At 36.9% G+C, this 13,996-nt stretch overlaps 1 protein-coding gene across 4 annotated transcripts in view; it reads left to right on the forward strand.

Annotated features, from left to right (window-relative positions):
* The window catches only part of ADK (adenosine kinase), a 299,685-nt gene that overhangs the window by 15,693 nt on the left and 269,996 nt on the right, over window positions 1–13,996 (forward strand). For all 4 annotated transcript variants that reach the window (XM_075505130.1, XM_075505131.1, XM_075505132.1 and 1 more), the window contains exon 2: window positions 401–475. In XM_075505130.1, the coding sequence (XP_075361245.1) occupies window positions 401–475 (75 nt within the window). The remainder of the gene's footprint in view (window positions 1–400; window positions 476–13,996) is intronic.

The following is a 13,996-nucleotide window of genomic DNA, read 5'->3' on the forward strand; positions in this document are numbered from 1 at the left end:
TCAGTGAAATTCTTATAACCTGGTCTGATGCTCCCTCTGTCTATAATCTGGTATTACAACCTGAGTGCAATCCTTTAAAACTACAGAATGTGGCATGCAGCTCTAATTCTTTATCTGAGTGAATGATAGCTTGATAGGATATATACCTTTATATATTCTTGACTGCTTGCAGTCTGTGTATTGACCAAAGAATATTGTAGGATGATATTTCACTCAAATTTGACTGACTGTCTATATGCCAGGTCTCCATGTGACTACTGCGCTGTTCAAAATGTGTATCTTTGTTCCTTAGCTGTATTCAAGAAAAACTTTTCTCTCTAATAAAAAAAGTCTTCAACGTATTATACTAGGAACAGTAAACTAACGCTAAGCTAACTTGAAATAATTGATTCTCTTACAGTGAAAATGTCCTGTTTGGAATGGGAAATCCTCTGCTTGATATCTGTGCAGTTGTGGACAAGGACTTCCTTGACAAGTAAGTCTTAATTTCTTTTTTTTTCTTTATGTCAGTTTTGTTTCCAGAATGATGCCTATAAATAAACGGGGAACTACCTCCTTGTGTAATGCTAAGTTTGTGCCGATCTATGTGGGATTCTGGCCTTATGCTGAAAGAAGCCAAAATTGTATCAGTCATTTGATTGTTCTAGCTACGTGAAGCTGTGGTGGTGGTGTCAATTAAAAACTTCAGTGTTTTCATGTGGTTTTGGTATTGTTTTCTATCAATTATTTATTCTAATCTCTTCATGCTGTCTTTGCTAGCCTTTAATTGGAAGCAATCATCAATGTCAGTAAGATGTAGGTAGCTCTTGTATGAATATTTGTATGCTACTTTTGATGTACTATTACAGTGCTCTTTTCTTTCTTCAGTGATGACTTTGGGGCAAATAAGCCATTTCTGTAACAAACCAAGGAAAGTTGTGCAAGTGTACCTTTTTTTTTTGGTTTTGTTTTTTTTAATATTCTAATTTATCAGTCAAGAATAGGACCACTTCTTATCATGTGGTCTGTTATCTTGCTTAAGCCTAGTTGTTATGCTACCATCCATATAACCATATTGCTGAACTGCTGTTTATGTGTTGCTGTAGGCATTAAGCTTATTCGTTCTCTGATGAGCTTAGAGATGTGTCTTTTCAACAGGTGGAAAGTATAGTTGCTCTTTTAAATCCTTCTGCATGTGCTCACTTTCTTCCAGTTGTTGGTGCCACTTTGTTTCTCTTGTGAACAAGTGATCAGTAAGTTGATTTAATCTTTCAGAGTGCTCACAATTCTTTGTTTAATTTTTAAAGTGTTAATTTTTTTCTCTAGTTGTTCTTTTAGTTATTAATGGGAATACTGGATCAAGAATAAATTTCACATCATCAAATAGAGAACAGGTGCAGAGTTTTTATTTGTGAATGTGTACTGTCAGCCACAAATCTTTTGTTCTGAAGCTTTTAATAATAGCAATAATTTGTTTTGCAATGGATATTTTATCACTCAAGTTTTATCTAAAGGTGTGTTTAAGTGAGAGCCTGAATATTATAAGCTGGAGGCAAAAGACAAGAATGTAATAGAGTGTATCAATCTCAAAAACATCTGGAATTTTGAATACTCAAGACATAGACTCGATTTCTGAAAAAGTAAATTATTCTGATGTAATTCTCTGCCTTATGTTTCTACTGAAATTACTTACATTCAGAGACTGGTTTTCAAGTTATGTCCCCACCCCCAGCCCAACAATACCCCCCAACTGATCCATATAAATTGCTGTCATAAAAGAGGTGGTGGGATCTATATTGCAGCAGTGAAATCCTGCAAGAGTGCATTGTCCTTTTCACTGGACCTGATATGCTCTGCAGAATTTATTTAATTTAAAAAAATAGAAGTCTTATGTACTCAAATTTGAGTCCTGTCAGACAAGTTAAATCATCTCCTGGAACAGCATATGCTCTGTGAGCGTTTCTTTACTGCCAAAATGCCTTTGTGGGGTATTGCATTATTTAAAGCAGTAAGCAGTTCTCCAACAACAGTTTCACAGGGGACCTGCTGATAGTATGGTAGCTCTGGTAATAACCTGAAAACTGAGAAGCTTGTCTGCCTTCTTCACACATGCCTGATTTTGTTTCTAGCTCCCTATTTGTGAGTGTATGCATGGTAGTCCATTTAACAAACAGACAAGCATGTTTATGCTCTAAGTCCAACTACCCTTTGCAATACTTCCTGAAATGGGAATCAAATCCCATGCTTCCTCAGCTTGTGAAGGGAGATAAAATAGCAAACCTAGCTGCAGAACAACTGCTAGAATGAAGTTATCTATTCAAATGCTGCAGGGAGGTGCAAGAACATAGATATTTCAGGACTGTGAAGCATTTGACAGAGAAATTGTCAATCATACCAGCCTAGTCTCTCTTTTTTTTTTTTTTTCCTTGTCAAACAAGATGTGCATCCATCTCTAGCCACATAGTGTCAGCTCTTGGTATCTTGGCAGCGATCAAGTAACTCTGGAGTCTGTGTCTCACCTCTTCAACTGGATGGGCATGTTTAATGGGGCCATCAGGCCAGCTGGGCTCTGACTTGAGAAGGTAGCTTAGTAAAATGAGAAAAGAGTTTAGGTAAACACCCATAAGAATTTTATACATTTAACTTTTTCACTGTTTCTGTTAGTTTATCCTTCTCTCTTGTATAACCAGTTTTAAGAGTAAATACCTTTGTTCAGAATAAAGGACTTGATGTTGCAAGTTTAATCAACAAATATTGTCAATGAACTGAGAGAGTATTAAAATGAATCCTGTAACCAGATTATTTTTGTAACTTCTATTAAGAAAATGCAAATGGATACAGCATAAGATTGTGTAGGAAATCTCAAGTAGTCCTTTTAACAATATTTAAATGGCCTACAATCCATGTTATAAATAAACCTGAAAATAAATACGTAATGCAGTCCTACCCCGGTAGATTTGAAACAGCCTGCTGCCATCCATCTAATACTGGTTTGAAGAAATGAGCAGTATTGGAGGGTTGGGTAGGTATTTTTGGCTTGGGTTGCTAGCGCAGTCCTATCGCCTTTCTTTCAAGGTGGATTTTGGTTTAATCTGGGCTCCAAAGTCTTTTGCTCTCTTGACAAGTTTTGGAAAGCTTTAAGCCTTTCCTAGACTATTTCTAGGAGAGGTGGTCTTAATTTATATCACAACAGAATTTCATTGTGCCTGCCTGAGCTTTTCAGACCACATGAGCAGTCTGGCATTACCTGAGCCAGACAAGCTTTGGCCTCTGTCATGTAGTTATGTTTTCTGGGTCTCATTTCTTCTCTCTCTTTAGGGAGACAATCTGAAAAACTGCTAGCAATGTTGATGGCACTGTTGAAAGCTGATGATATCCAAACCCACTTCAGTTTCTGTTTACAGAGCTGGAGAGCAGTCTTGAAGTAAATATAATCCATTGTATGTCCTTGTTTTTTCTAAGTATCTGCATGAAGGGAGTATCAGAAATGCCTTTTTTTTGTGGGGGGTCTCCTTTTAATTTGCATTAACTCTATAACCTTACAGTATTTATTTTTGTTTAATTTTTCTAGGATATAGATACTTGCTCAAAGAGCAGCTTTTTATGGGTGGGAGGGGAAAGAATAGAAAAAGGATTGATGCTTTGTGTGTGAATTGCTAACTATAGGTGTGCTAATCTGTGAAAGTAACTTTGCTAACAGGTATTCATTAAAACTTTTGGTGTACTCGGTTCTACCTGTGGCATTTAACAGGAATGATTCCTTTACCTACTGAATCTGTAACAGGCATTTAAAAATCACTTAATCTACACTACATATATTAGAGAGATCTGATCATTATGTGTCACCTCAAGTGCACATCCAGTGGTTGAGAAGCATGTGTTCACAGAATGGACAAATCTTCTCTTGCTGTTGTCCAACATTTGGGTCTATGACTGCAGGAATTGAGAAGGTGGAGAGAATCATTATTGACAAATTAATGTTGACAGAATAATTATGGTAGTCTTGGAACTTCTAAATATGTGAAAACCTTGTATCTTCCCTAATTAGCCAGTGGGAAGGTGAGGATAATATTTGTAATTGCCAGCACCTGTATAAGCATGCAAATATCTTTCAGCCCATGCTTTTAAAAAGGAGTGGAGATACAGGGGAAATTATGATATATGTCCTATTTCTCACATCAAGGTTAAAGATGCTTCTTGCTTTCTTTCACTCTATTTTCTGGGCTCTTCACCAGAGTGCCATGATCTCATGAAGTGAGGTATGTTTACTAGTCTGGATGTCAAATTCCATTGTATTTGTCATCTCTGGACTGATTATTTGATCACCATCATTGTCCAGGATTACAAGTTGCTATTTGATTTACTTATCAGTTGTCAAATCAGCCAAGTCTCTTTCTCCTTGTGTGTGGGTTTTTTTTTCTTTCCCTCCTTAAAATCAGGGTCTATGGCAATCTTTGTATAAGTTCATTGAACGTGCTCAGCAAAGATCTGTAGTTTTTAATAGCTTTCATGCCCTGTATCATCTGCTCCTTGGTTCTCTTCCCTGCCTTCTCTGTGACACTGTTGTAAATACAAACTATCTGTAAACCAAGAAATGGGTTTATATTCTTTTTACTCTTCACTGGAAAAACAGGTTTGAAGAAATGGGAGAGGAAGAATGAATGGGGTCTGTGAAGTGCGTTTGTGTTTTGGAGTGGTGGTGATGGTTAATGTATGAAAAGGAAATATCATCACACTGAAGGAAGAAATGCTTTTTGATCTATAATTTCACAAGTATGGGTATGGATCTCCTGCAGTGTACTATCAACTTGTCTGCAGCCTTGAAAGTGGTTGGGTCATTACTGGAGGTCCCAAGATGCTTGGTCATTCTCTACCTTTCCTCACTGCAGAGTAGTGTGGGAGGGTGATGGATTAGTTAAGCATAAACTTTACTAATGGAGCAATGTTGACATCTGGTAAATTAAACTTTATTGTTTGAGGCTGTTTTAGTGCTTGCTATGATGGAAGTGAAGATGTACATATTTGATCTTTTTTTCCACTCATGGGAATTTGGATTATAAATTAAGAAAAAGTTTCAGAAGCAGCTGAAATGAAAAACATCTGCTTACATGCCTTAAATACAGGTTGGTCTGTATAGCTGTGGTTTTAGCCATTCTGCCACGTGTCATTCTCAACAATTTCAGTTTGTTACCTTTGCTTGTATCTAACAGAAGCCTCTGTAACTTACCATAGCAAAAAAATCAAAACACCACTCATGCAGTTAACTCTCACAAAGTGGCTAAGGGTCTAAATAGCTTTTACACAATCAGAAGTGATTCTTTGTTCACCAAACTCAGGTTTCAACACAGTCCTAAGGCTTCAATGCAAAACAAGCCCTTCCCCAAAAACACATGCTGGAGTGAGCTTGAAGGCTGAGAAAGACAAGTGGTGATTCTGTACTAGGAGGTTGCAGGATGAAAGAATGCACAAGCTGCAGATTTGGACTTTGCTGCCAGAGTTAAGTGGGAGAAAAAACCTCCAGACTTACATCTTTTTCAGTTTCACTAATGTGTTTACTTTGACTTTTTGTGCCTCATCAGCCCTCTGGGACAGGTTAATGGGGTTTTTTTATTGCTTTGAGTTGGGCATTGTGTTATCTGTCTATACAGTGCTGAATGTATGGAAAGTACATAGTAGTAACTTTAAAACTTGTTGTCCCTGAAAAGTTACCTGCTTTTTTTTTTTTTCTTTTTGGAAGAGAGTTTGCTATATAATGTTCCATTGTTTCATTAACCCTTGTCAAAGACTGCTACTAAAAGTATCTGCTGCATTGGCTCATTTGGCAGAGAAGCTGAACAGCTGAGGGTTCTTAATTATTACCTTGTGTTTTGAGTTGTATCTCTTAGCTTATCTCAGGGTCTGACCATAAAACATTATTGAAACTGTTAGGCCAAATTGCATCATCTGACTCCTGGTAAATTATAAAAAAACTTAAGTGTTTGCTTGCAAAAACTTAGGGTAATGATGGCTGTCTTAAAAAGGTCCTCTCAGTACTAATATGCCTATAAATTTGGTAGCATTCCTGACAACATAATTAGAGCTTTCTACAAGCCTGATAATTTAGTTTTCCATTTCTTCAGAAAACTTGCTAATTTAATACATGTCAATAGAACATGTCTAGTTCTTGAATTGTTTTCTTTAGAATAACCTTGAGACTCATGATGGACTGACACACACCCCCCCACCCACCCACCCCTTATCTGTGTTTTCCCTTCACTCCCAAGTAAAAATTTGTTTAACAAAACTTTGGGAGTTGCATTACAAGGGAATGATGAAATACTGGGTTCCATTTGCCTCCTCAATGCAAACAAGGAACTTTAAGTGAAAGAGGTCTATGAATTAAGTGTCTCTGTTTTTAACTAGGCAATAATATGAAATGAAAAGACCCGTGCTGAAGATGTCTTTGATGGAAAAAGCTGGGTTTCTTAGTAGAGAACTGGAGTTGATCCAAAACCAGACGTTAAAACTTTCTCTTTGGAAGTGGTACTTGCTGTTTATACTGAAAAACTTTTCATCTTAGAGTTTCCTGATTGCACAAGTACAAGATTGATTTTTTTTTTTTTTTTTTAATTTAGGATACAGTAGATAAAAATTGTGATTCATGTTCTGGGTATGGTTGAAGTAATTCTTTTTAATTACAGGGTAATAAGATGCAATTTTAATATTGTTTCCATTCTCATCCTGCTTTTCCAGCCCAAGATTTCCAACAGCATAGGAAAGGCTAGAATTTTTTTTTCTAGTTACTATACTAATATAGTGAAATAGTTTGATCACTCGTGAATTGAAGAATACACAAGTCCAGTCAAAAATTAACAATTATTTGTCACATTCTCAGTTTTTTTACTGTAGATGAAATTGATTTGTCATTTCTTAGAAAATACAACTTTTTCATGATTGCATTTTTGAAGTGATTGGAATACCTTCAGCTTTTTAAAAACTTTAGTTTAAGTAAATTATAATGCTCATTACTACTTGATTGATTTTGCTTCATTCAGGTCAGGCAATTTGCAATCTCAATAGCTTTTCTTCCCAAGTTATGTGTATCAAGATGAAAGGGATTTTGTCCTTCCCTTGAAATGAAATACTAATTTTTAACATTTCTTTTTAGTAACTTGCTATTTGATCAGGCTATTCCTGAACAATGTGCAAATACTACATCAGTGTTACTGTTAACTGTAACCTAAGTTATGAGGTGCTTATGCTGCTGTTGATGCCTGATACTATGCTTGTTCTCTGCGTCATGTACCCATGTCCAGGCTTGCTCTGTGCTTTGCCTCTTCTTGTCCTGTTCCTTTCTGGAGTGTTGGACCTGTGGTCTCTGCTGTAGCCACAGGGAGAGGGCAGAGGCAGCCTGTCTTCCTCTTAATTACTGGTGTTCTTTTTTTCCCTTAGTCAAGGGCTGGAGAAGGGTAAACCAGCTGTTTGAGAGCTATTTTACTTTATTTTTGTCAGGGCAGAACCATCAGTACTCCAAGTTACTGGAGACCAGGTCTGTGTTGTGGACTTCAGGATGTCATGAAGCCTGCAGTTCTATCATAAGTTCAGATTAAATGCAGAGCGGGGGACAAAGGTCTTTCATTTCACAAACCCTTGATTTCCCCCCCTTTAATAGGGTAGTAGAATATTTCAGTGAAAGTGTTGTATGGGTTTTTTTTTTAATTATTATAATAAGATTCAATGATGAGTTCATCAGTCACTGGTGTAGATCTTAGTGCTGTTTGTCCTGCTATGCCATTAGAGTCTTATTTTGAACCTGTGCTAAATCCTATAAAGCAATGCTATATCTTTTAGGACAACTCAAACATTGCACTCAGAAAAGCTCTGTGTCTTTGCAAGCTGCATGAATTAATTTTAACATGCAAATTATCTTCATTTTTTAGTTCTACTTTAAACTTGTGGTTTTATGTCTGTCTTATTATCAGACGAAGACTAGGGAGCTGTGGCGAAACAATTTTGGGTGATTATTTTTCCAGCTTGCTCCAGTGATTTTTTTTCTTGCATTTTTTCCCTTGTTGTGAAGTGACAGCAGAAGTGATTGAGTTTCAGTGCAAGAATCTTAGATGCACATTACAAAGTGTAAAGGGGAGCATACGACTGCCTAATATGACAAGCTGTAACAAGTGAACAGTAGCAAGAAGTTATAGAAATACAAATATTACCATGGACATTTTTTCAATCCTTATTAAGGCTACTTATTTAGTGTTGAAGCTGGTTCTTATTCCTTTTAGGCAACAGGAGCTTTCCGCTGGTAGGAAGATAGGCGATAAAGATCACTGTAAAAATTATGCTATCGCTCTAGTCAGGAAGCATACAGTCATCTTCCCTCATGAGAAAGGAAACTATGACCAAATTCAGTGCCTGACCCCTCCAAGTAAAGGTGACATGCAGCCTCAACTATGGATATTAAAGTCAACAGAAAAACAAAAATGGTACATGGTGATGCAGATATTTCAATCCCCGTGTTTTTTATGTGGCTTCAAGCTAGCATAGCTTATCTGTTCTTTTTCAAGACAAGAACTGTAGTTACAATGTAAATCTTTTATTTTCTAATATTTGTATTTCCCTGGCCTTCCAGTAGAAGAGGCGAAGTGTTCCAGAATTTCATGTGTCTCTTGGGAACTTTTTTTTGTAAAGTTGGTGTGTGGGAAAGAGATTGAAGACCTTCCCCCAAATCTGATTGCTATAACTTCATTTTTTCAAGAGTGTGTTCCAGTGTATTTCACTGAAGCTATTTTGGTTTTGAATTGTGCTTGTGATGTTAAGTACAGCAGTACTAAACAGAATGCAACTGTTAGTTGGTCTACATTAGGTAAAGTGTTTGGATGTGTACCTTGATTAGATATGGTTTCAGTTTCAATGTCTGTAGTATTTTTAATCAAGATTGCAATTCCACAAGCTTGGAGTTGTTGGAAATCACATTTCAGAGGGTTGTGGGCTGGGAATTAGCTATCTTCTTTACTTAAGGGAAAAAAAAAAACCAAACCCCTAATCTTACCCCCATTGCAGAAGTTAGCCTGTGCAAAATCCCTGACTTCTTTCTTTAGCAGCTTTTGTACTAGGGACATGGCTAGCATATATAAGCTAAGGCAAACTGTAGAGTTGTATCAACATATTCCACCATTCAAATACCAACTTAATTAAGATGACTAAGTTGCTTAGTAATTGCTAGCTTTTCATTGTTTTGAAAGCACCAACTACAGATTCCTGCTTTAGCTAAGAACATCTGAGGTGTAGCTGACTTGTTTTCAAAAGTAGGACATTTCAAGTTTTATATGTAAATTGGGGTAAAAAGTTAATAAAAGAGGCCTGGCAACTTTAGAAAATAGGATATTTTAAATTTCAAATTTTTGCTGACTCACAAAATTAGAAATGCTCAAAACACCTTTTTCTACAACCAGCCCTGGGATGAAACTGTTATTCAGCCGAAGCGGGAAGCTCTTTTGGGCTGTAAATGGCAGGAACTGTCCAAATACCTCAGTCCTTTTTTCCTCTGCCAGATCCTTGGATGTCTGGGCTTGATGTTGCAGCTACCACTGTGGGTGAAGGGTTAAGATACAAAACAGTAGCTATGGCTAGAGGCAAAAGGGAGGAACAGTGCTTCCCAGAAGCAGTAATTGCTGTTCTCAGTATGTCTGATCCTCTAGTGGGTAGCAGAGCAAGGAGTTTATCTCTCAAGAGCTCGTCCCTGAATCTCCATCTTGGCGTTGCTCCTTCGGTTTTTAGGATGAAATTAAAATTTTCAGTGCAGTAAAGAAACCTCTCTGCCATTTTCCACATGCTACTTTTTTCCAATAAAGCTGGTGCCTGTAGTGGCTTGTATACATTCTTTCAGTATGGCTGGAATTTCACAGTAGCTGCAACGCTTGTCTGTAGCTTGCTGTTTGCTCTAGTCAGTGTTAAAAATCAGTTTTAGAGAAGGCAAATTAAGGCACATGAACTCCCTGACAATTCTCTGTTTAAGTTTCTGTAAGCTGAACTGTCCTGTAACAAGTGCTCAGATGCAGATAAGAGATGATGGAAGAGATCTAGCTTTTAGGCAGCATGAAGACTCGTTTAGGTTGCAGTAATAGTATGGAATTTTGCCTAGCCTGTCACAAACAAAGACTTCCATAAAGTTGTGAAAAAGGAAAATGGAATAAATCTTAAACTATATTTTTTTAAATAAATAAGAAAAAGTTTTAACTGGTATGTAAGACTCGCTGTTAGTTTCCTCATGATTTCTAAATGGAGCAGTGCATTTTGCATTAATTATGATACACCAATCTTTTTCTTTGTGTCCCTATGAATGATGCTAGGTCAATTCCTAGCATTTTTAAGACAGTAAAGTATTTAAGGTCAATCAAGATTCAGTACAGCCTCAGCACTTCCAGTATCCTCCTTTTGGAGGATTTTCTTGCTTAAAAGTAATATTCTGGGCTGACTTTGTGGTTTGAGTTCTTCACTGGAGAATAATTGTCTTTTGCTGTGTCTTAATTGATTTTTATTGATGTGACATTTCTTTCTTTGTACTAGAGATATTAAAATAGTTGTATTAGAAAATGTTTTCATTTTTTCTTTTTAGAGATAGAGACAGAACAGATCTAGCATGGGGTCAAAGTTGTAATTCTGTTACAAAATGTATTGCATGTTGATGGAGCCTAACGCTGCTGTTTTATGTTTGCAACGGTGTAATGTTACTGCCTTTGTTAGTTTGTCTAAAGTATTAACCTGTATTTTATTGTAGAAGTAGAGCCTATTGAACTTCATCCTGACACGTAAAGCACATTGCTTTACAAGTCTGCCTTCTCCTTAGAAGAAATGATGAAGGATTTCTTCTCAAGCATAAAGAAGCTGTTGTGGTTTTAACCCCAGCCAGCAACTAAGCACCACACAGCTGCTTGCTTGCGCCCCCACCCCTCCAGTGCGAAGGGGGGGAGAATCGGAAGGGTAAAAGTAAGAAAACTGGTGGGTTCAGATAAAGACAGTTTAATGATTGAAATAACTTGATAATAATAATAATAAATTGTAATGGAAAGGAAAACAACAAAAAGAGAGAGGAACAAACCCCAGGAAAAACAAGTGATGCGACTGCTCACTACCCGCTGACTGACGCCCAGCCAGTCCCCGAGCTGCGATCGCTGCCCCCCGGCCAACTCCCCACAGTTTATATACTGAGCGTGACGTCATTCGGTATGGAATAGCCCTTTGGCCAGTTTGGGTCAGCTGTCCTGGCTGTGTTTCCTCCCAGCTTCTTGTGTAGCTTCTTGCTGGCAGAGCATGGGAAGTTGAGAAGTCCTTGACTTGGTATAAGCACTGCTTAGCAACAACTAAAACATCAGAGTATCAGCATTATTCTCACATTAAATCCAAAACACAGCACTATACCAGCTACTAGGAGGAAAGTTAATCTATATCCCAGCTAAAACTAGGACAGAAGCTCAGCTGAGTAGCTAGCAGTGCTATTCATATATGGCATACAGAAGGTCTTTATTTAGAAGAAATCATTAAAATAATCTATAAATCTAGGCAGGAGAATCTCAACAACCACACTACTCTGCCTTCCCTGAATGATGTTTTGTTACAATTTTCTTCTCAAAGCAGAGCTCCTTATGCAGCAACAATGTATTTGGGTATTTTCAGTACTAGCGCTGACAGGATGCGTTGTAGAACTGGTACAAGTTGGTCCGAACAATAAATTTTAAAGTGATAATAGCAAGTAATTGTGGATAACTAGGAAGAGAACAGGAACCCTTCAGTTTATTACTGTTTGGATTATGTACATGTTACTTTTGTTGGCTTTTTGGGGAAGTTTTTATGCAAATGAAACTTTAATGCAAGATTGAAAGCTGGTTTGTGTTTATAATCAAAATGAATTCAACTACAAACCAATGTTTATTTCTGGTTGAAGAAAATGGGTATGTAAAGGCTACATTATGATTTGGGAACAGAAACAATGCAAAATGACTGGTATGACTAAAGAAAGGATTTAAATGTTGAAGGCTCAAAGGAATAATATTAAAAGAATATGTTAAGGAGTTCAGTCTATGAGCAGAACTGCCTACAGTTCTGCACAAATTGAATTAATATTTTATTCCTTGATGAAGTTACTAAAGGTCAACCAAGTATATTTCTACGAGTGTAATGAGTACAGAATTCAGAGTACCAATTTCCAAAGAAAAGTACAGAGTGTGTACCGCTTTTAAAAAGGTGCTTGTGGTCAGATATTTAAAAAATTATTCCTGAGAAAACATTTTTCTTTAGCTGTATACCAGAATGGTTTAGATGTCTTAACTATAAACTAGTGAGCTAAAAATTTAGAAGTGTTTTGACAAGGCCACTAGTATATGCTTAAGTCCAGAGTGATAGGGCTGACCCTATTAAATGATCATAGTTTTCCACAGTCTGGTGATTAACAGGCTTTGGACTTTCCTGCCTTTCTTAATTCCTTTTAATCATTTAAACCTATTATTGTTTTGACTTCAATTTCAAAAGCCCTTTAAATCTGTCTTACAATATTAATAGCTGATTAAAATCCTGATTTCCAACCATATTATCAGTGGAGAGTCCATTTTATTACACTCAATAACTTAGAAACAACTATGTAGGAAAATGTTGATCAAGGGGCAGGAGGGTGGGGGGGAACCCAAAGAAAAAACACCAAGAAAAACTATACCTAGTAATGTTTATATTTAAATTAGTGATCATGTCCATGCAAGAAATTGGGGAAACAAAATACTTCTAACTTATGACATCAATAACTGTATTTCTTTTTTCTTTTAGGTTTCAGGAGTGTAATTTTAAGTTCTGTGTTGAAATTTAAATCCATCTTTCATTTTCATAATAGATATTGTGGTAAAAAAATCTTTCTGCCAATATTTTTGGGATCCCTTTCACCCAGAAATTCCAAGGTTTTTTTTCTGAAAAACAGGTTTATATAGGATGTGACGCAGCCAAATGAGACTCCAGTAATACTAGTACACAGGAGCCGGATACTAATAACAGGGTGAAAATGAAAACACCAGAAATTCCTCCATGGGTTCTCCAAGATGCTCCTTCGTTCTCTCAGCCCTGACATTTCTATTCCAGTAGCAGTGTTTAAAGTCTGGAATTTTTGATAAATGAAACGGCCAAGATCTGTGGTTTGAGTTGCACTTAAACTTTTCCTTAAGCAGATGCTTTTGTTTTGTTAAGCAGTGTAATTCTCTGCCAGGACAATGCTACATGCTCTTTCCCTAGTTGGACTTGATTCTTTGCCATTGATAACTATGAAGTAGTTTATTTTCAACAGTCTTTAGATAGAAGTATTTTACCCTTCTATTACTATTTTTTCATGTCTCTTTCCCATTACCACTAGTGTGTGCTTTACTCCTACCTACATTTTTTCTTCCCAAGCTAAATGTTGTAGCTACATGTTTTTCTGTTTAAAAATGGAAGGGGATGAAATAGTGAGGCTGACTGCTCACTCTGTTGTGTTTTTTGCTCATTTTGTTTTGTTTGTTTGTTCTTTCCTATTTCTATATTAAAGTAGTTCACTGATGTCTTCAATGCTTGACATAAGTTGGAAGCTCAGGTTGAGTTAGTTGCAGATTGACACCTGGTTTCCCCCCTCTCCAGGTTACTACTCTGTGGGATGCCTTATCCCTGTCCATATTTTTAGTCTTTTAATTTACCTACTTGGCTCTGCATCTGTCTGTATTTTGAAGTTATTGTGTTTGAATGGGTTCATCTTACTGTCTGCTAGAATGTTCTTTTCTTACTACATACCCTTGCCAGTCTGCTGTCATCTATGGATTTAATCAGTAGCTACTGTACTTAAATCACTCATAAATGTGTGGCATAGTGTTGGGTCTAGTGCTGATCCATGTTGAAGTCAATCTGAGATGTGCATTCTCTCACAGCCCTAATACTTTCCTAAAGGTATGTCTGAAAAGTCTTTTAGGCAGTTTCCTCTTTTGTTGGTATAAGTGGACTATTGCAAAACTTAAATTTTTCTGGAAGC

Source organism: Mycteria americana, chromosome 6, assembly GCF_035582795.1.
Source record: "Mycteria americana isolate JAX WOST 10 ecotype Jacksonville Zoo and Gardens chromosome 6, USCA_MyAme_1.0, whole genome shotgun sequence".
NCBI classification, from domain to species: domain Eukaryota; kingdom Metazoa; phylum Chordata; class Aves; order Ciconiiformes; family Ciconiidae; genus Mycteria; species Mycteria americana.